Genomic DNA, 25,139 nt, shown 5'->3' with positions numbered 1-25,139 from the left:
TCGATGGGCGAGGTTGGGCCGGGCTAGGCCAGGGGTTGAAAAGACGGGAAAATGAGAGTGGTTGGCGGGAAATAAATGGAAGAAGACCGGCAAGACATTGGGTAAACGACGGGAAGACCCGAGGACGGCGAACATGAGAGGTGATTGGCCGGAACAGGGGTTAAACGAAGCTGATTGGTCGAACGAAGAATAACGAGCGCTGATTGGTGGCAGGGTCGCTACGACCAATCAGCATCGATTTTTGCTCTAGCCAATCACAGAACAGGAGACCAGGGGGGATCAAGGCACAGGATAGTTTTTTACGCCTTCGCGGATGGAGAAGTTAACCTTCCTAACGGAAGGCATCAACTTGGTACCTGATGTCCTCGCGAAGAATAGAACGGTTGTAGCAGTTATTGTATGCATAGCCCTGCCTAAAACAGTGATCACTACATGTGGACGCCTCTGACGCTGCCATGAAGTCCGTCTATTGATACTCTTGGGCTCACAAAGATGGACAAAAGGGGCTTTAGGTACGAGTAACATACGTTTAGGCTTGAGAGGAGTTTTCTCCATTTTTTTGTATGCTTATATTCACACAGGACGGGGATACTGTATTTCGAACAAGCCATTAAACACTCGTGCCTTATATTTGCACCTATGACTCAGCCACGACGAGGGAAAGAAGCTAATTGCCGTTTCCTATGTTGATCAAAGTGAAGTCCAGGGAGTCGTGCTGGGTTCCCGTGAGGATACAGTCATTTATGATCCTTGCAAGCCCATGGATACTTCCATGACCGTCCCTAGTTGCCAACCTCGGTAGGTATGGCTCATTTAAGTCGAGGCCGCCGTTTATGAAGGTAAGTGGTCTGCCTTCCTACCACTAACGACGTCCAAGTTGGCTTGTGCCCAAGCTGGTCCTTTGCCGTGAGCGTCATTTCAGTCGCATTATTTAAACATAACTACTGTTATTTCATTACACGATTCAAACAAACTATGTCTGTTCGCTGAGCGGCAGCAGCTAATTTCTCCCCAGTCATCGAGTACCCCATGTCCTGCGGCTGGTTGCTCTTATCAGCCAAGCTAACCGTCATACCCATCACTGCCTTTAGACACCTGCCGCAAGGCAATAACTCTTCTACTGCCGTCCAGATTATTTCTTCTAACCAAGGCGTTGAATTGTTCCCAACGGGCATCAGCTTATTAAGCTTGATAACGCAGCCAGACGTTTGGTGCGGTGGAGTGGGTCGCTCCGGAATGATCTCGGGACTTACGGCGCCCCGGCCGCTCGGTCCATCCGGCGTCATCTGACAAGTTCTGTTCGCATAATGGTGCGTCCACAAATTTCAATTGAGTAGGGTTTGAGAAGACCGAACACATTGTATCACTAGAAACTGGCAACTCCGAGCTGACGGTAGCTCAAGCCCACTAGCAACCTGACATACCGTTCCACCCAAGTCGCGAAAGCAGATTTCCTCCTCCGCCAGCCTTCAAGTTGGCTGAAGGTATGCATCTCAAAATCACAAAGTTAATCCACCCATATGTACAGAAATACAGCCCTATTACCAACCACGGCAGTGATACCCTCCGAAGTTGAGCATGTTTGCGAAGAAGTCCGGAGGAGCGATCGGGACATCCTTAGTTTTATTCATGCAGACGTTTTCAGAGTACTGCTTCAGGTTGGCGACGTCATGAGAGGTGTGGCGTGGCTTGAGAACGGCGTTGGCCGTCGACGAATTCTGCTGGCGCTCCCAGAGAAGGTTGCGTCGGAGAGACTCGGTCAGCTCGGTTGCGAGCATGTTGCGCCGGATAGGCCGAGGAAAGAGAGCAGCTTGGAGGTAGCTATGGCTAGCCGTTGCCATGATGGGCTGCGCTTGAGAACGAGACACCTCTTCGATGGGCTCCAGAGTGGATGAACGGGCACCACGCTTCATCATTAGGGGAGCGTCATCGGAATCGTTAAGAGAGACAGCCAAGGTGGGAGTTGCCGGGAGGCTAGTCTGCGCCCAGGGTACTGCCGATGTGGACGGAGAAGCATTGTTCCTGAGGATCCTAGAGCGACCGTTCTGCTCATCAATCATGAGAGTAATCAGCGAACGGCGTGATGTCAGGTTGACCTTGGAGTCCACGCGCTTGAAGACGAACTTGTCGATGCTGGACTTGTTGCTGCCCTCAGTTGAGTCTTCCCAGTCGGAAAAGTCGTCGTCATCATCATCAATGGCGCTCTCGTCCACATAGTCGGTTTCCGAGTCGTCGGCCAAATCACCGGTGAGGTACTGGTCGGTGAAAAGGGTCGTTTCTGAGCACTTTGGCAAGTGCCCATCTTCTGAGTTCTTGGGGGGCGACTTATTAGCTATGGACCAGGTAGGAAGGGCAGGCCCCGAGTAGAGTGGTTTCTCTTGAGGACGCAAAGGAACTATAATTTGACGTAAGCTTCTTTTGAAGTCATCGGCAGATATGCGACTACTTGAGATACTGGATATGCCAAGTGTGAGGGGTGTGGAGGGCATCTCAGCACTCTCAGTTAAAGTCATGCTGTTAGATAACCCTGGAACATCCCCTACTGTGCCTTGCAAGATTTCTTCGGCTTGGTTAGCAAAGGTTCGAGCCTCTTTTCTGTAGGAGAAAAGAATGTGGTTCAACATTCGCAAGCTGATATTTTCTAATCTGGGGCCTTCTTTCAGCCAAGGTGCATATTTTCTCAAGACTTGATAAGACTTGTCAGCAAATACGAGTACGAGAGTTGCGAGAAACTCACAATTCCACAACCGGTAGTAATTTTGAGGGTCCGAGAGATCATCTTTACAAAGATTGTGTAGATCCAGGGTCAAGGCGAGAGAAAACATGACAAGTAGAGATGCAGTTTGTTCAACCAGATGAGGATGGTTTGCAAAAAAGAGACGCATTCAAACGTAAAACTCTCGGCGATCAGATACTATTTTGATGAGGGAAGCGAGCTGGCTGATTCAGCTGTTTGATGTCACCTTTGGCCAGGATTCTCCCTCAGCGACGCTGTTACCGCGACCGGGAGGAGGCAAGTCTTCCAGCCAAAGTGACGGAACACACCCATGACACTCAGCTCATTGTGATTGGGCAGCCAGATGCTCGCGTCCATTAGTGATTCCTCCCTTTCCTAAGGTACTGTGATGGCACACCTGTGTCCACGCTCTCTGGTACATTTTCTGGTGGTCCAATGGCTGCAGCGTTTGAGTGTAGGGTGATCAGCTCCATTGGCTTTGGGTAGCTATGGTGCTGTTGCATGTCGTAAAGATGCCTTTGGAGGAACATTCTATTCAGACCATCTTACGCTCTCAACCATCACTGGAGGGATAAAATATGCAGATGTGCATGGTAAGACAGCTTCCAATGTTTAGTTGATGTGTCGCATGTTTTGCAGGCGCAAAGTAGAGGTTATGCTTTTATTCAAATCACGATGGCAAGCTCGCAAATACCCTTTCCACAGAATCCATCTTCCTCATGTCTACAGACTCCCGGTATCTTCTGCCTCCTGCTTTATTTCATTTATAAGGCAGACGAGCTCATTTTGCAATGCCCACATCTCAATAAGCACGTTTATCATCGATAATTGGCGCGTGATTGACATTTTGCCTGTGCAACCGCGAGCACCCCAATGACCACCACCATGCCCGCGACCATGGCTATGACCGCAAGTCGTCCTATCCTCACTCCATCGGCTATTTTCGTAACCGCGACCGAGTGTCGAAAGGATTTCGTTCGCGAGGACATGTTGTAAAACACAAATCGTTCCTAACGTGTCGCTTAATATTTCGACGATTGACTCTTTAGATTCCCTTTCAATACTTAGCAGTTTCTACAACACTTGAGCGAAGACATCACACACTTGATCATATGCACTTTCGGATTTTCAAGCTGAGCAATCTCCTCCGATGTGCTACGTACCACCGAGAAACATTTGCGGTATTCGTCCAGGATTTCAGCTATATTTTGAGGACGCCGAATCAGGAGAGAAGAGAAGATGGGACCAAACATGACTGAACAAAGTTATTGTTTAGAGGAAAGAGATATCAAGCTTAGAAAAACGATGGAATACAATGCAAGTTTGAGCTTCCAAGCAGGTTTTGCATTGGGGGCTGGTCGGGGAACGTCTCATTATAAGCTGCAATCCAACTCACCATGTCGGCGACGGCTCAATGTGGTTGTCGAATTAGAGATGCACAATGCGCATGAGGAGGCAAAGTTGCGAGCTGAAGATCTCGATCAGTGCAGGAACACAGACTGATGCAAGAGGGTTTTCCTCATACCAGATTGGCCCCGACGGCAGCCGCAGCAGCGACCAATTGAACTAGCTGCCCCTTTGAAGCCACCGCCAACGGAGGCATTTTGAACTCACATTGCGGACAGCTCGCGCTGCGACTTTGCGACAAGAAAAGCAATGTTGTCGTCGCTGCAGAGAAAAGTAAGCATGAAGTTGTGCTGGCTGACCCCACGCGCTGATTGATCCCATGCCAGTGAAACCCGCATCAGCCCTTGCAGATACGTCCACTGCTGCAATCTGTTCGTCTCACACTAACACGTCTGAAATAGTGGGGGAGGAGGTGTTCGACAAGGGAGACCACTTCTACAGCACTGAGCTGGGGCCCCTCTCGCAACGGCAGACGATCGGTGCTGGCAGCAGGATTGGCCCAGTACCGTGTCGGCCGAGGCTGCAATCGATAAGTGATAAAAGGCCCCCTGCACTGCGACAGATTTGGGTGGGCCCCTGGAGAGCGATTCTCAACACATCCTCGATCTGAACGGCCGAGTCTGACCGAACTGGAACGGGGCGGCGGTGCGGGGCAGTGGAGTTCGTCCAAGGCAAATCTGTCGAGCAGCATAACAACGAGTGATGTTACTATCCATGCCGGTCTATCCAACAGCAGGCAAAAGGCGGATGAAGAAAGGCTGCAGCATGTCGGAGAATCGGAGGATTGTAGGGAGGCCGATTCCATCTGAGGCTCTCGTCTGAAGTATACCCGTGCTGGGGAAGGGCCACTGTGGTCGTGAAGGGTCCAGCTGGGGTGTTCGTAGGCAGCTTGCTGAAGTGAACCGACGGAGTTTATCTAACCAAGTGTCAGGAAGCGATCCGCGTACGGCGCCGGGGCCCACTTTCGGTATTAGTGGGGGCAAGGAGTAAAAAGGAGATATTAGGGTTATAAGCGCGGGCGTCGCGAGTCGGCAGCGCACAAGCTGGGCACAAGAAGGGGAGTCGAGGGATGTAAGAGGGGGGGGCAGATTTCAGCGTTAGCACCTACCCAGACCTACCTTGGCAATATAGTCCTATCGCCCTCACTCCGTCTATTCTACCACTGACACCAAGCTGGATGTTGTCTGTCCCCCGGCGTCTTCCCACCGACGTTATTCGAAATAGAAACCGGTAGGCTAAACTCACATCCTACAGCTCTATTTCAGCCCAGACCAGCGACCCATCCATCGTCGCCTTGGCCGGCTCCCATGTCTATGGTGCTGCTGCGGCTGTGAGGTCCATCGCCAACATGGCATTGCCATGGCTATAGCTGCCACCACGTCGGAACCACCTCGGTAGCGTACCGCAGTTGACGGTTGCCTATTAAAGCCCGTCCATAGAGGCATGTCGAGTAGTTGAGACGAAGGGTGGGTTTGTTGTCACAGTGGAATCAAGTCTGGCTGTGGAGAGCTCGTCCGCGTTCGCCGTTCCGATTCGAGTAGGGTGGGCCGTCTGCGGTCTTCATCGTGCTGGACCAAAAGGGCATTAGCTCGGAGAGTAAAGGACACTCACTGCGATGTCCTCGTCAACACCAGGCTACTGGCTGGCGCTACGCTCCTGTCAATGAGTTGCGAGCAACGAAAGTACATCTGTCGGTTTTATGCGTCCTGCTTTGCGCCGAGTTGTTGAGTAATGATGCATACAGAATAGAAATCTGAGAACAGCGTGTCGGGGGGGTTTTGTGCTGTAGGCGGCGGTGGTCGAGACGGTGATGACTGGTGCGCAGACCAACAAAGCAGGCTACCACAGAAGACAACGATGCGCCAGGCAACCGGCGGCTAGGTGTGAATCACAGGGCCTTGGGCCTCATTCCTGCCCGACCATTCGGGGCTCTTAGCAACCAACCACTCGCCAGCTCAGCGGTCAAGATGATGCAGGCTTCACGGGGTGAGATTTTCTCAAAAGTCATGCATGCATTCTTGACGATGGGGTCCCCAGGAGGGTAGGCAGTGACTATGACTCATTTGGGTCTGTTTGATTAAGTGTAACTCTATAAAACTGAGAAGGTCTTGATCACTGCTTAAGCCACTCTCTTCTTGCCCTTTACGCTGCAAACATGTCCGTCTCCCCCATCCTCATTGTTCACCGGTTGTACTGAATAGGGTTAGTGTGAATTTGATCTCCTCCTAGGGTCAACGTACCACCACACAATCCTCACATCTGGCGCCGTAAACATTGACCCAACTAGGGCAGTCTACGCCGTGCTTGTATCTGTTGATGCAGGGATACCGGTCCATGTTCGATTTCGAAAGGCCTCTCAGGGGCTTTGTCTGGGCGGGAGTAACGAGATGCGATGAGGTGAGATGAAGATAGGGCCAATTGCGACTCGGAAAGCTGGTGGCAATTTATAACCAACCTCTCTCCAAGGAGTGGCCGCCTTTGTCATGTGAGTTTCTGATATTCTCGACCGTTGGAGCTATCTGCTCGCTTTCAGCTTGCCTGCCGTCTTGCCAACTGCTTTGGATGCGTTCGCCCGGTTCAGCCGGCGAGGGATTTATTGCGTAGCTGGGGTGGAGCACATGCTGTTGACGGACATCCCGCGATTGGCTTACCCTCACTGCGATGACCGAAGCTGTCAACCGGCCTCGGTCCTTTGAGTGGAGTGAGGCAGCGCACTCCGAAAGAAAGCCCGTCTTGCAACGGGGTCTACATTGGGAATTTCGCCTTCAGGGTGCTGAATGCTCCATAATCTTCATTGGCGCGGTAGAACGGGCGTAGATGGGACACCCAAAGGTACGCGAGGTCCGCTTGCCGCAGTAGCAGTTGTCTCTTATCCCGCCTAATGTCCGAAACTGGTGAATGTACGCTGTTGGAACGACGTGTCGTTGAGGGACCCCGGCACGATTGATCCAATTTGGATAATAAGTGGGTCTTGTGGTCGTCAAGATTACCTTCGACCTAAGACAAGGGTGACCCCCCCTGGCCATCTTGGCAGCAGTGCACGGGGCCAGATTTGGATGCTAGCAATGCACACCCCCTCCCCCTTCCTGATGCAGCCTTAATCAGGGGTGCAGCCCATCGGATCATCACAAAAGCGTTGCAGCCCCATGCAGCAAGTATCGGGTACTTCACTCTACATTACAGGGATAACGCTAATTCTGGTCAAGGTGTACTTCATAGTACAAACGCCCCCACCTGATCAACATTGGGGAAAGATTGCATCCCAAGGGTGCCGTATCGTTTTCACGAGGTAGTGCCTGGATTCCCCAGTGTCTCCACTTGCCCTTCATTCATCCAAACACCACCACTTTTATCAAGCCAAGCGTGCATGCTAGCCGATTTCGAAGGGGTTGCAAACACAGTAGTCGGGCATGGTTGTGTCCAATTACATTCTGAGTCAGCCTATGAGCGGATCATCTTCGGCCCGGCTACAGCCAATCCCAGCCGAAGCTGTCAAGCATTAACAGGAAGCACTAGAAAGTACACGCAAATAGCACCTTGGGGCAAGTTCTGTCGCTTGTCAACTACCTTTAAACGCCCCGAGACCCGCTCTTCTGTAGTATTAAGAGAAAACCCAAGCCATTACTTCCTACTGTGATCCTATGCACCATTGAGGCTTCAGGGGGCCTTTCTGCCCCGCGTAATGGTGCTGGGCTTCCGTCAGAACTTCGATGCACCTTGGTTGGTTGGCCAGACTTACCGATTGAACAACCAGTTGTTTGGCGGATTTCCAAGACACTTTCTCGCCTGAAAACAATCGAAAACGGACTGTACACCAAGGCAATCATTGCCTTCCACTTCCTGCATTATCTGCTCCAATCGCCTTTCGAAGAATTCCGCGTTGCTTGGTCCTCTGGATGAGACCCCTTCCAAGTTCTCGAATCCCATGATCCTCAAAATTATGTTATATCCTTGCAAGTTACGGTCCAAGCTACTTGAATCGTTCGGAATTATACTGAAAAAGAATTGCAAAGCGTCATCTTCCGGATGCATGCTATCTGTCTCGAGGAAGAAGTTTTCTATCTCCAAGTAACAGCCAGGCTTAAGGGACCTGGCTCAATCGTTAGTCAGCACTTCTCATGTCAGAAAAAAATGCACATACCTATGAATGCGTTCAACGAGGCATTCCATGTCTTTGATGAGGTTCGTTGTGTTGTCTATGTGAACAAAGTCGAACTGCGTATGCTCGGGAAATCTAATGCTGTCAGTGAAAAGCTTGATATTGGTTCTAATTGCTTACTTGTCTTTCTTCTTGTCGACTTTTACACGACTTCCGTACCTTTCCACTATAAGTTATTGTCAGCAACGTGATTTTTGGGACGGATATTTGCACATACCATACAAACTTTCCCACGTCGTCAACCCACTACCAATGTAAAGAAATGTATAGCAATCATCAAGACAACCTAGCAACATGGGAACTCCTTCGTCTTGTTGAGCTTTAAATGGTTAACAGGATCTGGGGAAGGCAAGAGTCTCACTTACCATGCGAGAGGTCGCCGTTCCATTCTTCACTCTCCTCACTTTGATGCCGGCTACGAACATCAATGCCCGAATCATCGGAGTCGTCAAAGACACCCTGCATTATGGCCATATTTTCTGGTTGAATACTTTCGTCACTGGTAGGCTGTCCTGACGGATGTTGTCAACTCGCCGTACTCGTGCGAAGGTTATATAGCAGCGAGACGCCGATGCACGGTCGCGGCGACCAGGACCAACTCGAGTGGCTCATCAACCATTTTAGAACCCTGCCTGCGCTTGGCCACTTTTAAAGAGTGGATACATCAGCGTCAGTGTCATGTCACATCTTCGCTGCCTTGAAGAGATAGGGGAACCAACAGAAGGCAATCGCAAACACCAGGCTAAGCCCACTGCACAATCCAGGTTCTAAAATTGAGGTACCGGAAATGCCTGAAGATTCGCTTAAAGCCCATTACTGCTCCATATCAGGGGGCATGGCCGGGTGGCAGTTTCCGGCTTTTGGTTGGGTACTTCCCAGCCAGCCTTCCACGCTGGAGCGTGAAAGCCCACGTGCACGCTGTAACTGATTTACAGTGACGGCGCCGTAAATAAAGAACAAAGCCGCGGCGCCAAAAATTGCTGCGGCTCAGGGTCATTAAGAGGTAGATTAAGGCTACACTACCTACAGTATCAACGCGACCCTCTGAAAACAAAAGAGCGCAACACAACACTGTACGAATTTGAGTGGTCTATCGTATGTTAAGAGGTGGCTATTCTCGCCGACAGTAATGATGTTAAGGCTGGTTATAGAACTACAAGCGTTCAGCAATGCCGCGTCGCGGCGCGACGGACAGCCATGCTCTTGCAAGCACTAATGAGACGGAACAGTGCCCCTAAGCAACAGCTGCATCGGCTAATACTCCCTGTTCTCCCGCCCATAAGATGTGCAACGTCATCGCTCCCAAGGTCTCCGCCCAGTCACAACCAAACTGTCGATGTTAACGTCCACAATCACTACGAAATCCATCGCCAAGGAAACTCACTACTTGCACTTTGCATGCATTTTTGGGTTCTTGGTTTCCTCTATGCATTTCTCAATGATTTCCTTTGCTTCGTCGTTGTTTTCAGCCGAGATTTTCAACATTTCAAACAAAGCACGACTGAAAAACTCCCCGAGGCGCGGCATTTGTTTGTTCCATGGGCCAATGGGAAGTTCGAAAGACTTCACTATAACATTGATAAACCCGGCTTCCTCGAGTTTATGTTGTATATCCTGAAAATCATTTTGCGTCATTTGGGCCCATTCAAAAAGACATGACTCTTGAAGCAGATTGCCACTACTGCCGTAAGGTCTCCAATCAACGATTTCCACCTCAATGTGTCCGTTTGGTTTTGTGGATTTGAAAAGCAGCTCCCAAGAAACCTTCGTGGGGAAAAGAAAGCGTTTATGGACGACGTCAAAGGGCCCCACGGAAGACCAATCCTCCATAATCTTAACGTTGTCTGGCAGCCTAAATTTTGAAACCGTCAGCTACAAGACGTATGCCAGCGTGCAGATAGAAATACCATGAATTTAAACCTCGAAACCCAGTTACTATAACTTCCAGCTTAGTACTGAGCCTACCGCAAAAAGTTAGCTTTGCTCATGGTCTCTCCAAGCTAAGGTCACACCTTGCCAATTCAACAGGCCAAATTCCAGAGCCCGTTTCAAGGTCCAAAATACGGCCGGATAAGAATTCCGCTTGTTCAGTAAGGAACCTTCCACCCCGAGCAAACACTGTCAGCGCATGATGAAGGATGTACTGTGCTTCATTTTCCTTCTCAGTGATCGGATCCAGCCTACACATGGATCAGTCAGACGCAGAAGCCTCACGGCACATAGTTGAATAATACCCTTTGTCAGCCATTGTGAATCAAAACCAAATCAGAGTTGCAAAACGGACGTTGCAGAATTCAGTTGCATTTGCAAAGCGATTGAGCAGCCGCAAATCTCATGGGGGACGCATTGGCGACTTTGAACTGCGAGCTGCAGAACACCGAGGTGGGGAAGAGCGGGTCACGTTGGTCTTACGTCATGTGACCACGACTTGCCCTGCGCGCCTTTGGATGTTTTCAAAGGCACACAAACCAAACATCAAAGGAATTTGTGTAATGGAGAGTAATCCAGCTTCCCTGCAGAGATCAGAGTTCCGTGATGTAGTTGCGAACCACTCGCGAGGTCATACGCATGGCTATCTGGACGTGGGCAAATTCGGTGCTGACGATGAAGCGCAGCGCTGCCATTTGGTCGCGAATGGCTCCAGACATGTTGCACTGTCCCAAATTGTTCGCCGAAGCGTTTTTTGTGTTATTTCGATATTTTTCGGATACCTTCCAACTGCCTCGTGAGGAGTTTATTGATGAGTTGGGTACTTCAATCTTGTGAACGAAGTTATGTAACGCTATCACCTTGTGCCACTGCGATAAAATGCTAGTTTATTGACGAGTTTGCGGTGACTGAATCATGAGACTGAATGGCTCCGTTGAGCCGAGTCAGGGGAACCTACTCATGCTGCAACAGGGGTGAACTGATGTCCACGATGTAGGCCTGGCGGTTCACTCACAACCTTTAGCGTCCTACCTCGGAAAGAGCGCTGTCTGTCAGGCTTGTAGTTTTTTACCAGCGGAAACCCATGGCAGCCTCTTGGTTTGGAGAACTATCAGGGGCTAGCGGCAGTGTGTTGTGGGCCAATCTGCCTCCAAACTCAGCTTGGCGGGAAAGAATTAATTTGCACCAAGTCAACGAATGAGATCAAAATCCTCAACGAAAGACAATCATCTAAGAGCGGATAAAGGCCAGTAGAGCATCAAAGTTTTCCTGCAAAGTATCCCAGGCCATAATGCACTGGCGACAGGGAAGGCCGCACAAAAGTGCACGATATCCGTTACCTTTGCTGTATCTAGAGTGAATAGGAGTGACATTCTCAAGGCATTCGCGCCGTTGTATTGATGGTGTCGATTTAGCCGGCATATGAGACTGGCTAGAAGTTCGCAAAACGACGCGGACTCTGCAGCATCAGTTAAACACTCAAAGTGATTGGCTCGTGGGAGCAGCGACGTAATCTCAATAATTTCACGCTCATTGAAAAGGTGGGGGCTCGTCGTGAGGGATTTCGTGACTTGTAATTTGAATCTGGACTCGTCTGTAAATCAAGGCCAGATCAGGGGATGACTTGCGGCCTCCTGCAAATTTTCCACGGGTGGCCCTCAATATGTTCGCCGCATCCGCCCTCGAGAGTCCTTTGACTAGTGCTGATTCATGCGACCGGTTGATACCAGCCGTCAACAGGGCATCTTTGAGCTTCACAAAGTACTGCTTAACATGTATCAGATCCTGTCGACGCTCTGTTGACCGCTGAACGAGAGTCGGGAAGAGTCGGAAGCAAGTGCGGCGGTGGTCGATGACAGCTGATTAACTCTGTCACGTCACTGGCGAGACTGCCAGAGAACAGGGGGTGACTGGACAACTTGTTGTGTTCAAGAGCCACGTAATGCTTTCGCTTCATTGGGGCAGGCATGCCAGCACGTTGCAGATTTTGAAAGATGCCCAGCCTGATACGCTCGGGTTTTCCCCCTTGAAGGCTTCACCCAGCCCCGCGAGAGTCATGTGAGGAGGTACACCTGCGCGCAATTATGCGAGGCAGGCTACAACAGGCAAGTAGTCCGCGTCAAGTACCATCGATTCGATTCGATTCGACAACACTGGAACTGTTGAATGTCTGCATCCACTCGGAGGGAGACGATGGTCCACCTTGCTTCTTGAACTGAGGTGATACGGCGTCCTCGGAAATGACCAGGCTCTGGTGCTAGACGAGAAGAAGGGGCCCATGTGCGGCTTGAGGGCGTGTACAGTTTTTGGCAAGAGAAAGGGGGACACGGTGGCAACGCTGTCCCAGACGCTTTCAGCCTGGCAGCAGAAGGGCAACCCGAGAGACCCGGTTCCCGAACGCACCACAGCAGGTGGACGGTATGGCAAAGGTCTCAGTGGCCTAGAATCACTGCAGTGCCCGGACTCAAGGTACCTTTTGAGAAGATTTAGTTAAGAGCCGGTGCAAAACGCCTAAAAGTGGCCTTCAGTGGCCCCTTGACTGCAAGACTTCAGCGGAAATGGTGAATGCTGTCGCCCTGGCTAACCTAGTGGTGGTATCATTCACGCGCAATCGCCTAACCTGGCTACAAAACTGTTGAGTGATTACTATGCTTGTCCTCTGACGAGTAGAGGACATGACAAGCCAGTACATATCGGAGGGATAGGGGTAGGAGGATGAAGACTAGGGAATGGCATTTCACAGAAGACTGGGCGCGGCCTGTCAGGGGCGATTGAGGCATATTCCAACGGGCGTGCGGGGGCACACAGTAGTCCTTATGCGATTGACAAAGTGGAACACGTATCGGCGAGGTCTTGAAAACACATCTTCATTCATCTCTATTAGGGTCAAACTTGGTTCGATCGATCATATGTTCCCAGGGGACCTCCGTTCTGACACCCCTTCTCTTACAGCTTCTGCATACTGAAGGGTCATAGTCCACCTGCGTAACCACAACCTTGCAACGTTGCTGGGTTTGGCTGTATCTGTAACACCACTCCGATGCGCCGGTGAAATGATGCCCGCAGGCGTAGTTCCGACGGTACCATTCGCACATGTTGGGCGTAATTGAGGTTACCTGATCTGGTCAGTATAAGCGACAGTAAACATAGCTGCTGCGCCTACCTTGGGCTTTGCGAGATAACGTCGCCTGTGAGCGCACAAATCCTGGCGCTTGTGAGGGCGTGGACTTCAAATAAACCAGTTCAACTGCTCATCCCTGGCGAGCTCTGTCTCGGATCCAAGGAAACTACCATCTTGGGCCTGGGACGCCATGTCTCTGGGACATGAGAGATGACCGAAATGCCGATGCTTATCCACACCGGTGAAGCAAGAAAAGGACGACATCAACAGCTAGCAATGCAAAGTTAGTTATAAGACCATGGGTCCTCAACTGACCCCCAGCAAGTATGAAGTAATACAGCTGTAGCGGGCTAAAAACCTGCAAGCTCACTCAAGGTCAAGGCGCTATCTCGATAGTGCAGTGGGAGAAGAAAGGACGTTGGCCACCTTACAGGGAGTTACTGGGTCGCATGGGATAGATCCAGCACAGCCACCGACATCTCCTCGCGCTATTCAAACAGCTGGACAAAAAGAAAATAGCGAAAGAAAAGCATGCAAAGGAGGGTTAACCTTCCGTTGTACGAAGGGCATGCAGACCTTTCCGGTCGCCAAATAATACTTGTCCAGTTGGTGGAGTTGGCCCTGCTGTATGCCATTAACACCGGTATTACGGGGTGCCATACTAGCACACCTACTGACTTCATCAAGAAACTGGCCGAGCAATTTCCGCCTTGTCGCCTTTGAAGCCCCTTACAACCAATCAACCCGCTGAGAGGTCTAACTCATCGTGGCATATGATCATGGCACCATGCACTCAGTCGCTCCAATCGCAGTCAGGGGCAAACCGCCCGTCGCCGTCCGTCGCTACGAGACGACTGCCTCATCAGGCGTCTAGGTACTGACAAACGGGAGACCATGTCGCGTGGGGTCCACTGATATCATTGCTTTTGAGCTTTGGTGGTGGATTCTCTAGGGGCTATTCCCAACTATAGCGAACTTGTTTGGACTCCGGGTCACTGGGGCATTCAACAAGGATTGTGCACCACACCACGCCAAGTGCTGTTCATCAATTCATGGACCTAGGAGAGTCTGGAATTGGCACAATGATTTCACTCCATCCTCATTCAATGTTGCTTGAAGTTCCCTTGGAGTTGTAAGACCGAGACGATGATCAGTGTGGAGCGAACTGCAAATAACGACTATACACAGCTATTAATTGTCAAACTTTTGCGAGCTCCCAGAAACTGTTATGCGTGCCCCACCAGTCTCACCAATATACTTCATATCTCCGGAGCTGAGGGTGACTGGTAATTTCCCAACGCCATTCTATCGCGATTCCTCGAATTACAGGTCATTTAAACTCTGTTATATCCATTAGCTCCAAGAAAACTCGACAGTCAAGGCAAACTACCGTCTAATCATGTTTTCCCACGGTATGGGCGCAGAGGGTTTGCATTCACTGCAAAGCTCGTCGCCATGGTATTCAAAATGCGTAACACACGGTTGACAGCGTTTCTGGGTTTTGATGTAAACAGCACACCACCTAGACACTATGTACCGCTTGTGAGTACAGCGAAACTCTCGCTGGGTGTAGTCGCACATCAGGGCATGGGACCGGTGGCCGGTTTAAGGTACAGTGCCTCTGTCGCCAACGCACAAGCCTATTTATCTGCGAACAGTTTAACCGGTGTCTGTATCTTCAGAGAAGCCCATCGCCTAGACTCAGATCGCCATGCATGGACGATTGGCCCGATATGCGACTGCGACCGATCGTTGCTGCTTCAACAGTGGCCACAAGAATCGGAGCTAGACGTCGGAGAAAAATGGGTTGCTGTGGGCGAATGCAAGCCTGCGCGTTCGAGTTTTGTGCTATCCCTGCCCTGTTGCAACATCAAGATGTAATGTCACAGCAACTCAGTCACATCCAATGACAACACAAAACCACAATTCTCAGGATGCAAGTCGTTCTGAGCCTTTCGCACCACTGCAGCTACGTCTCCTTGCAGGCTGCGTTGTCGTAAGCATGGAGTAAAACACCCTGTTGTCGAAGACCGCGAGTCGCCGAGAATGGCCCAATGGGTTTGTCGATTAAATGAGATGCGGCATACACACCAGTTTGGTCTTGTTCACAAATGCAGTTAACATAAGCGAGTGAGGAGATGATGATGCTGCGCAGCCCCGGAGGGAACGAGCATGGGTAAGCCAAGCCCGTTTCGTACTTTCTTGGTGCCGCTGGCGTGATTTGTGACGCATGCACGCTTGAAAGGCTCATGCGCTGGTTACATGCAGGCAAGCTCGTGCAATAATCCATCGCTCAAGGGCGTTTGAAGGTGGAAAACATCCGTGATGACCAACGTGGAGAGAACTGGAATGTCACCTCTCTATCCGTCAAAATACTTCTAACCTCCTCCTGTTAAAAAGGACGATGCAGGTCAAGTGCGGCGGCGATAGGCGCTGCGGCCATGGAGAACGAACAGGCTCAGGACCACAACTGCGAATAATCCGCCGAGGTTGTTATCCGAGTGAACCAGCCTAAAGGGCTTTCTGCAGATGGCTTGGCATCCTGGCGCATGCACCTTCTGATGTGTTTGATGTACATGAGAATGTACTGTCCTCATTGTCTGGGGGTGGTGTGGCTGCTACCAGTAAGGGCCCACCCCAAGGGGTGTCTGCTCCAACACCGCTGGGTGCACGCCCTCAGCAGTTTCTGTATGGGGTTAGCCGTAGGTTTTATCGCCGTAAATGCAAGCATTTAGTCTATCGTATTCACTAATCTTATTTTGGATATGTCCCTCGCATACACCAAATAATCCCTGTTTTTTGGACATGTCCCTCGCATACACCAAATAATCCCTGTTTTTTTGGACATGTCCCTCGCATACACTGAATAATCCCTGTTTTTTTGGACAGTATTTAGGTGGGCACACCTGCCTGGGCCATTTTGTCTGACAACTCGCAGCACCTTCCAAAAGAACTATCCTGGGCACACAGATTTACATGAATCATGGGAAATGCTCAGAGTTCCCGACTGGCGAATGAGCTCCTCTCTGCCTGCGCCAAATCGAGTAATCACATGGTTATCGCTGGTCTCGAGGAACCCCAAGTACGCTCCCTCTGATGAGTGCTACAGTTCCCATCTGATGCTTTGCAGCTCCAAGAAGCCCTGAAGGCATTCCTTCAATCACTCGAGCTGGTCTGGGCTTCGCTTCCCGCATCCTTGGCCAATATCATTCGGTCTTGGTTCCCGCTGCGACTCGAGGTAGAGAAGGCGGTCACTGTTGAGGATTGGGTACTGGCGAGGATACACACAATATCTTCAGACCCTGCGACTCTGCTTTACAATGAGCTTTCCCGGTTTCAGGGGTCTGGAGGCAAGTGTCTAGATAGAGTGAAAAGAGACGTCAGCCTCGTTGCATTCTCCCAATTGCAGAAACAATACCGGGAAAACCATGGCACTACTCTCCCAAACTACCTTGGTCAACGCTTAAAAACAGACGTTAAAACAATTCGACAGAACTGCAGCTATTGGACGAGGAGAGGAAAGATCCTTGATACTATCGCCACCGAATTGGGTGGATATGGGGCCTTACTCCTCGACCTTCCGATCAGACACGCGGGGTAAAGCGAGTCCTAGGCGATGTCCTTATGCCGTGCTGACTTTGGGTATAGATGGTACAAGAAGTCTCGATGTTCTATCGACCAAATCACAGCGACATGTAATAAGCTGCGCTTGAAAAAGTTGCATCGATGCGATGAGACCGAAAAATATTACGATATTGCTGATCGCCTATTTAAAACATTCCAGCACGAATATAACGCCTGGATAGCACTTCAATTACCTGCAAAGTCCGAACTGAAAGATCCGAATGCTGACGGACCGCCGAAATGGGAACAACCGCCAGATCAGCCACAACATCAGCCACAACCGTTGCACCCCCAGCCGCAAGTGCCGAGGTCACAACTGCCGCCGCAATCGCCACAACTGCTGCCAGAGATACTGCCACTCCAACCAACACAGCATCAACACCAACGATCGCTACAACAGCTGCCACAAGGTTCTCTACAGGGCGTGCCCCAAGTGCAGTGGCAGGAACAGATAATGCCACCACAACAACATTTGTCACAATATCTGCCGCAACAACAGTCATCACAGCTGCTGCAAGGCTTCTCTCCAGGTCAGCAGCAACAGCAGTCACTAAATTTGCGACAAGAGTCTTCTTTAATTCCTCTGCAAGGATTTAGAATAATTCATGAGCACCAGACAACTGGCCAAGGCAAGTGAACTGCGTTGACATCTGTTCCGAATGCTAACAATAATTCAGCCTTGCCTAGTCCGCAACAACAGCAGAGACGCCAACAACACAACAGTGACCTGATTGCAGGCGAGAAGCATCCTCTTGCCGATGCGCCTGTTCCACAACCTAAACGAAGGCAAGCCGACGCTCCACGTATAACCAACCCATCAAGCTGCACTGGTGAAATGGAGTTGGGTTTCTTTGGTCCTTCTTTTCACCAAGTCGATGGATGTGTGCGAGGAAGAGTGGATTGTCTCGCGAACATAGGTGATGCGCAAGCAGGCAAACCCGTTGTTAGAGACGAACGTAGCCAAACGGCGTCGCTGGTAAACAATGGGTTGGATATGATGGTCTTTGATCCGTTCAACTCTACCGTCGTTTCCACGCAACAGTCAAGTTCGGCAGAGCAACTGGCTATACAACAATTCTCATTGCAGCAAGCGCCACCACTGCCAAGCGCAATCCCATACCGTACTACTATATCCTCATTCAACGAAGGTACGTGGATCATAAGGGGATACAACTTGCGTACTAATCATAATCCAGCGCATGTGTCTGCGAACGATTGTCCTGGCATCCTAACTGTGGGTGCGGACGAAATCTGGGATGGCGTGTTTCATGGACGCATTTGATTTTATATTCTCTCCACTTTCAACAACAAGCATGTCAGCTTGGGTTTCAAAACTACAGCCTCTGTCGCAAATATATACGACCCAAAGTTTACTTCTTTGTCCTCAAAACCTCCCTCTGACCCTTTTAAGGGTATAAAGATGAGCGGTTGAATAATTTCCATTCTGATGGTGACATTTGACAGGCGGAAAGCTTGGATTAGAGCGTTCGTTTTACCCTAAAATGGGTTAGTGTCAATCCAAAAGGCCTCAGTTGAAAACAAACCTGGAACAGTTGGAATGAGCCCATAAACGGCTCGCATAGTTCTTTCAGCCGGCCAGGGTCGCTATTAACCTCAAAAGAGGGTCCCTTTTTTAGAGTAAGTAGATCTTCGATTTGATGCGTGATGTTCAAGAGGAGATCACACTGTTCCTCAGTCAGGTTGCGTATCGTCAGGTGGCCTGGGCGATCCGGCAACGGCGGGAGCACTAGTGGAGGTTGTGGCTGAGGCAATTCTGGTTGTTGTTGGTCTGACTGATGTGGCTGTGGCTGGTGTGGCTGGTGTGGCTGGCTCATGGTGGGTGCTTGAAGGGACGGTCGATGTGCTTGGAAATGAAAAGGTGGCAGGGCTGGTGCTCTGATATGGTAGTTGGACATAAGTACTACTTGGTACTACGTATCTGCATCCCATAGGCTGGACGCCTGGTGCACCGCCAATTCTTCAGACATGCGACGTGACATGACCCACTTAGACGTCGGCGTAGAACCAATTAAAATAGAAGGATTCACAAGTAGCGGTTAAATATCCGGAGAACACCCGGGGATAGGTGGGGCAAGTGTGCTGCATGACATGACAAATGATTGGGTTCACATCGCAGGTGAAGTCGGTGTATGGCAGATGCTCTCCGAAGGATTGACGACGATGAGGATCACAGCTGCTTTGTGAGCTCTTTCTTTTGAACACTAACAGACAGAAAATAACATTATCTCTAAAAAGAGACTGGCCATGTCACAGTCGGTTGAGTGTGGCTGCAATCGGCGATGCCATCGCAAATAAAGCACTCCAGGATATCAGGAACCGTCACAATGATTTGCTGAGCGTCAAAATTTAGGCAACCCAACATGTATTAATCTCTTGCTCGATCTGCTTTAAAGCTTTGAGGCTCAGTGAAAGTGCCGCCACAATGTCAACGCCTTGGCGTCACGCCTTTTACATCTTCACCCCTACACTACCATCCGACCATACGTCCTTGTCCGAAACAGGCACTGGAGAGCTCGACTTTGGGCCATTACTGGTAGGCTTTGGAGCGGTCGGGTTGGGGTCCATTTCTGTCTCTATGTTTTCGTTAGTACACCGTGTTCGTTACCTGGTATCGTTCTCACTGACTTGTATTCTGTTGGTGATCCAGATATGAGGGTAGGATGAGGGTAGGATGAGGGTAGTAGATTGGTTGTGCAAGTTCTATCTGTAACAAAGCCTTGTAGGAAATAAGACGCCCTTCTTATACTCTCAATACCCTAGAGATGTGATGTCGCTCTCAGTGCGGCCGCCACGTTTGGTCGGAACAACGATGAGGTCGAGCATTGGGCCACAGCAATGCAGACGTCTCTCCCCCATGCATCATTATCCGCAGGTTCAAGTACATTGAGACTGCAGAATTCCAAGCCAAATCAGATGGCGTTCGTCCGCATGCAACTACATGGGCCAATGTACTCTGCATACAGTGACCTATCAACGCGGAACTCCCTTTGGAAGGGTTATAATGCCTTGTCACCACAACTGCAGATCTTCCTCTTGGGTTTTAACATCCAACTCGCCTGTGTTCCTGCACTAACCGAACTTGTCTCCAGACCGGGACGAAACTTCTCTTCCTGATACACTCGCAACCCTGGGCATGCGGCCTGGGGTCAGAGGCTGTGAACGACAGAGGCTGGCAACACTAGCCCTGAATATGGCAGAGCAGGGAATTCGAATATGAAATGCCAGCAGGGCTTACTCGTTGTTGGCGCCCGTGTGCTAATAGGCATCTCAAGTAAGGACTGAGAGACCCATTATGCGACCAGTTGAACCTTGATGTTGGTGACGCAGTCCACACCCGCAACCACATACTAATAACACAGGAACAGTTCACGTCTGCAAATCATTATCGAAGAAAGAATACACCCAGGCGGCGGGATTAAAGTGATTACTAGTTGCATACAAATATGGAACACAGGTTTTTCAGCACATAGTGACCTACTTACAGCTTATCAACACCTCAGAAGCACATCATCGGCTGCAACAACCAATCGCCTTCGAATCATTAAGTATTCATAGAGCAACCGATTTCATCTCAATCAGGCCAACGCTTCACATCCTCGTCTCCATACTTTCATGAACTTAAACGTAGGACTTAAATAAAAGTGCAAAATAAACTCAACAATCACGGCCATGACATTAGCCCTAAGGTGTGACTACCAGCCAGGCTTAGTAGGCTTTTCAGATCAACTCGATGTATCTAAGAAATTAGATACAAGTATATTCAGACAGCAGGAACGGGGATGTAAATCGGATTAAGCGGCGGTGATCGTTTACAAACGAGCATGAATCCTAGTCTACTACAGCGACCCGTTGACACGGACGGACATCTAGAATCCCAGGACTTTCCCTTCTCAGCAATACCAGTGACCGCATTTGTCCCCCGTGCGTTTGCAGGCTTGAACAAGCAGCTTAAGGATCTGTCGACGAATAAAACTGAAAAGGTTAGCCTAAATAGTTGAAAAAGGTGGAGCTCTTTGCCAGGCTGGCTGGGAATATGTTAGCAGGCATCCTAAAATCAGTCTTTCCAACTGTGACGTCTGACTAATCAAGTAGATCGAAGCCTGACTTTTTGACGCATCTCAGCTGGCATTGCCGAAGTACGGCACTGCCAAAGTACGGCACTGCCAAAGTACGGCACTGCCAAAGTACGGCACTGCCAAAGTACACTGCCAAAGCATGGTGCTGACGCCACTCAAGGATGGCACCCCTGGTTTGGTTTACTAGCAGTGCTGCCTAAGTATGGTACTGCCGTTAATATAATAATTAGTAATTGCAATGTAGTTTTCGGAGTAAAATCAATTTTTTTTTCCAAGTAGTCCAAGGTCGCCCCATCTTTCTCGATAGAGTTAGGTGATTGGTTGGGTTATTCCCCCCAATCCAGGTATGTTACTGCCTAAGGTTGAATTCAGCATCCCCGGAGCATTCTTTGGAGATTTGCATAATGATTTGCTGACTAGCGCTACGTAATTATTATTTTCCGACATGATTGAGCCTGCCTCCATCGATTAGTGCCCAACCTTTAGAAGCAGCCTTTTATGTCAGCAGCCCACGTAAACAGCTGAAGCTGCCCGATTATGTTTGGGCCTGGAAACGACTGCTCTCCCTACGTTTGTCACTGTCCTTCTTCTATTGCATCGCGCTGAACACTCCCATTCTTGTTTAGCGAGATGTGCCTGGAAGAAAGAAACAAACGCGAACCTCGGGGAGAATTACGCTCGAAGTTTAATGCGCACATTTTGTCCCCACGGTTGAAGAGATGCCGGTAAGTCAGAACACCCGTCACTGTTGCGTCAATTGTAACTAACTGGGACCTTTACTATTAAGGAAGAAAATGCTGCCCTAGTTGGGCAAGAGGAATACAATGTTGCCAGCCGCCGTTACCCACCCGAGAACAAGAATAGGACGATATACTTCCAAGGGTCATGGATATCGATCTATCACGAAGGCACATCCCATTCCTCGATTCGCTCGGAGAATGTTGAAGAAATTAAACCATTTACCGTGCCTGCGGGTTACACTGTTTACATTAGGGCTGGTAAAACCGTTAAGATGGTGGTGCCGCCGGAGGAATAGACCAGAGAGGCGTCACGCCGAGCAAGTCGTTCAGGAGATACCCTTCATTGTGTCCAACCCAGAGTGTGATGGAAACATCCGACGTCTCGTCTTTGGGGAACAGCGTGGAGACACAGGTTGTAGTTTCCAAACCCCGGGCCCTTTCCCATCTCCACTGTTTACTGTGCCTGATTGCTTGTTGATAACGGGATGGCAAGCTATGTATGTTGCTGAAAGGCCCATTAGAGAACATGTGTTGCATTTCTAGAGGATGTAGTGTCAGCGTGAATGCTAAAATCAGAATGAGGTCCCTGCTACCTCTGTTGCCATGGTTCGGCTGGTAATCATCTAAGTCCCATCGTTCTTCAACTTGGCACAGTGATTGTCGGAGGTTGTCTTCTGAATATTAGCTTAGCTGTTCATCTGGGGGGTTCACAACAACTGACACTGGAATTCTTTAAATTCAGCCGACATTTTCCGCCTGGGATATTGCGCGATGACTTGTAATGTTTCGTGAATGCTCTCAGGCCAGGGATGAACAGTCAGTGTTTGTAGTTGTATCAATAAAGAGTTGAATGTTGATTCATTCATTTTTGAACTTTCCCACATGGATGGCGCGAAGGATAAAGCCCATACAACGATGTACTGTGGCTGGAGCTGTCTTATTTTTTCACACCGCTGATATGTTTGGTTCCGTTTGAATCGCGTCCTTTGCGTCTCAGGTGGTGCTACATGCATCTCGCCGAACAACACTTCAATATTGTTTTTGAATATGCGAGGGAGCTTCGTATCGCTACCAAAATCGGAGAACGAAGCAACTCTTTCTGCCTTGGCAACCAGTTTTGTAACGTCCTCGGTCGCTGGCGATGACCTATCGTTCAGTAACGCCGAAACTTGGTTCTGAAGCCTGTTTGCCAGCCCAAGAAGGGCTAGGGAGTCTACTCCGCCGCAATAGCCGGCTTGCCAGGAATTAACCCATGCTTCAATTTCCTCAACGTTTCGGCGTAAACACTCAATGCGGGAAGCCATGGCATCAGCTTAATCGATTAAGGTCGGGCGGCACAGGAAGTTTGGCAGTGCCGAATTTTTGGCAATGCCGAAGTCGGGCAGTGTCGAAGTTTGGCAGTGTCGAAGTCTGGTAGTGTCAAAGTTGGGCGATGCCGAAGTCTGGTAGTGTCATAGTTGGGCAGTGTCGAAGTTGGGCAATGCCGAAGTCTGGTACAAAGTTGGGCAGTGTCGAAGTTGGGCGATGCCGAAGTCTAGTAGTGTCAAAGTTGGGCAGTGTCGAAGTTGGGCAGTGTCGAAGTCTGGTAGTGTCAAAGTTGGGCAGTGTCGAAGTTGGGCAGTGTCAAAGTTGGGCAATGCCGAAGTCTGGTACAAAGTTGGGCAGTGTCGAAGTTGGGTGATGCCGAAGTCTAATAGTGTCAAAGTTGGGCAGTGTCGAAGTTAGGCAGTGTCGAAGTTGGGCAGTGCTGCTGTTAACAGGGGCTCGGGTCTCGGTTATACTTTAATGCGTGTCGGCATTTTAGATCTTGGCCTTGCTTTGTAATACAGCCTGAGGAGGTACTAGTACGTTAATTCAAGCTGACTTGACCCTGTCGTCGTGGATACCATCTGTTCCTGCAGACCCCGCAATGAAAGTCCGAACATGGCGGAGACAGGGTGTGCTTGTATCATCAGCACTGAAAGCTTCCTACATACTAAAACGAGACTTGGCGATCGCAGTGTTGATGCAGGTGAACTCGCTTTTCTTGCCACAAAATGGCTATCATCGGGCGATAAAAATATGCCCTTGCAGCTGCAGGACAACTCTCGACTCAGCGAGCGCTGGGATGTCTTTCCGCCCGTTTATGATCTGTCGTTTTGGCGGATGCGATACCTAGTAGTATCAGGTCACGTGTTTTTGGCACCGCAAGCCGCGAAGTGGCGCTCTCGCGAAGGCCCCCACGTGGCTGCAGATTGACAAAGCATTCGAATGCGGCCACCGCGGCTCTCACGACATCAACTGGTGTTCGAATGTTGGCAAGAGGTGCAAAGGGCCAAAGGCTCTGCAAAGTATAATTGCATGGCCTGGATTATGCATTGACTGCGCCAGTCGAGTGGCGCATCGTAATCCCCAGTGGCATTGAATGAATGGCACGTGACATTGAGATTGTGTCGCTGGTCAAGGACTTAGTCGCCGCTCCTCTGTCCATTTCCTTACACCCCCTTTCGCTCTTTTCCCATTTATTCCCTTCTGTCACTAGATATGGCTATCACAAGCTTGTTTTCTCGCTTTCAGGATTTACCTACTGAAATACGCGACATGATCTGGAAAGCAGCTCTACCTGAGAGACAAATACTGCAAATCAAACACACGTTATCCAAACCGGGGGTACATGTCGTCTCGTCCCAAATGGCGGTTCTCAGCGCCTGTCAGGAGTCTCGCGCAGTGGCACTAAAAAGGTTCCAACCTCTTCAATGCTCCACCACCGACAAGGCAAAGACATTGTATTGTGATCCGCAGAGCGATATTCTATGGGTTGACGACTTTGCTCACGCTGGCTGCAAATGGTGTGCTGATAAAACCTGGCATCAACATATAGAGCACCTCCACGACTTGCCCATGGCCTCGTGTATCAGACACATCGCCACCTGGTCCCCTCCATCCGATCCCAGGACCTTCTTTAGCAGCCTACAACTACTGCAGGAGATCTTCATCCACACCTTTGACCCGAACTCACGCAAGCATGCTTCTCGTGCTCCAATTCTTCGTTTGGTCAAAGAAGGGCTCCCGCTCGGTTACTTACCAGAGTCTGGAGGAAGGCGTTTGCATGGACTGCTCACTGAAAAGTCTGACCAAGTAGTCGATATCAATGTATCTCGGGCCTGGCTTGAGAGCGATGGCGAGTCTGTTACAATTGAGTCGTAGGTGGTTTTGGTTGTTTCTTGCCCCTGAGTTGTTTGGTATATAAGCAGACATTACGGGTTTCTATCATACATGATGAATAACTCGAAGTTCGTGTCGTCTGACGCGAGAGCTGTTAAGCATCGCCAACCTAGGCATGCTT

General features: G+C 49.9%; 7 protein-coding genes across 7 annotated transcripts; 2 read left to right on the top strand and 5 right to left on the bottom strand.

Annotated features, from left to right (window-relative positions):
• Positions 1-1,541: 1,541 nt before the first annotated feature.
• CTRU02_215609 (DUF1752 domain containing protein) lies at positions 1,542-2,513 on the bottom strand (the record flags this gene model as incomplete). The annotated part of the gene is made up of 1 exon (XM_036723691.2): positions 1,542-2,513. The coding sequence occupies one exon, from the start codon at positions 2,511-2,513 to the stop codon at positions 1,542-1,544; it is 972 nt and encodes a 323-aa protein (XP_036584374.2).
• A 3,987-nt stretch (positions 2,514-6,500) lies between these two features.
• On the bottom strand, positions 6,501-6,629 carry CTRU02_215608 (uncharacterized protein; the record flags this gene model as incomplete). Its single annotated transcript, XM_036723693.1, has 1 exon — positions 6,501-6,629. The coding sequence occupies one exon, from the start codon at positions 6,627-6,629 to the stop codon at positions 6,501-6,503; it is 129 nt and encodes a 42-aa protein (XP_036584376.1).
• Positions 6,630-7,801: 1,172 nt separating this feature from the next.
• On the bottom strand, positions 7,802-8,777 carry CTRU02_215607 (methyltransferase domain-containing protein; the record flags this gene model as incomplete). The annotated part of the gene is made up of 5 exons (XM_070206509.1): positions 7,802-7,832; positions 7,884-8,234; positions 8,286-8,378; positions 8,424-8,469; positions 8,669-8,777. 5 exons carry the CDS (start codon positions 8,775-8,777, stop codon positions 7,802-7,804), a joined length of 630 nt encoding a protein of 209 aa, XP_070059809.1.
• Positions 8,778-13,099: 4,322 nt separating this feature from the next.
• Positions 13,100-13,327, bottom strand: CTRU02_215606 (uncharacterized protein; the record flags this gene model as incomplete). Its single annotated transcript, XM_036723696.1, has 1 exon — positions 13,100-13,327. The coding sequence occupies one exon, from the start codon at positions 13,325-13,327 to the stop codon at positions 13,100-13,102; it is 228 nt and encodes a 75-aa protein (XP_036584379.1).
• A 1,995-nt stretch (positions 13,328-15,322) lies between these two features.
• On the bottom strand, positions 15,323-15,643 carry CTRU02_215605 (uncharacterized protein; the record flags this gene model as incomplete). Its single annotated transcript, XM_036723697.1, has 1 exon — positions 15,323-15,643. The coding sequence occupies one exon, from the start codon at positions 15,641-15,643 to the stop codon at positions 15,323-15,325; it is 321 nt and encodes a 106-aa protein (XP_036584380.1).
• A 762-nt stretch (positions 15,644-16,405) lies between these two features.
• On the top strand, positions 16,406-17,614 carry CTRU02_215604 (ankyrin repeat containing protein; the record flags this gene model as incomplete). The annotated part of the gene is made up of 3 exons (XM_036723698.2): positions 16,406-16,435; positions 16,484-16,950; positions 17,002-17,614. The coding sequence occupies 3 exons, from the start codon at positions 16,406-16,408 to the stop codon at positions 17,612-17,614; spliced, it is 1,110 nt and encodes a 369-aa protein (XP_036584381.2).
• Positions 17,615-24,484: 6,870 nt separating this feature from the next.
• CTRU02_215603 (uncharacterized protein) lies at positions 24,485-25,000 on the top strand (the record flags this gene model as incomplete). The annotated part of the gene is made up of 1 exon (XM_036723700.1): positions 24,485-25,000. The coding sequence occupies one exon, from the start codon at positions 24,485-24,487 to the stop codon at positions 24,998-25,000; it is 516 nt and encodes a 171-aa protein (XP_036584383.1).
• Positions 25,001-25,139: the final 139 nt, after the last annotated feature.

The sequence above is a fragment of the Colletotrichum truncatum genome (genome assembly GCF_014235925.2).
Source record: "Colletotrichum truncatum strain CMES1059 chromosome Unknown Contig_0017, whole genome shotgun sequence".
NCBI lineage: Eukaryota > Fungi > Ascomycota > Sordariomycetes > Glomerellales > Glomerellaceae > Colletotrichum > Colletotrichum truncatum.
Note: the sequence above shows the minus strand (reverse complement) of the source record. Positions and strands in the feature narration are given on the sequence as shown.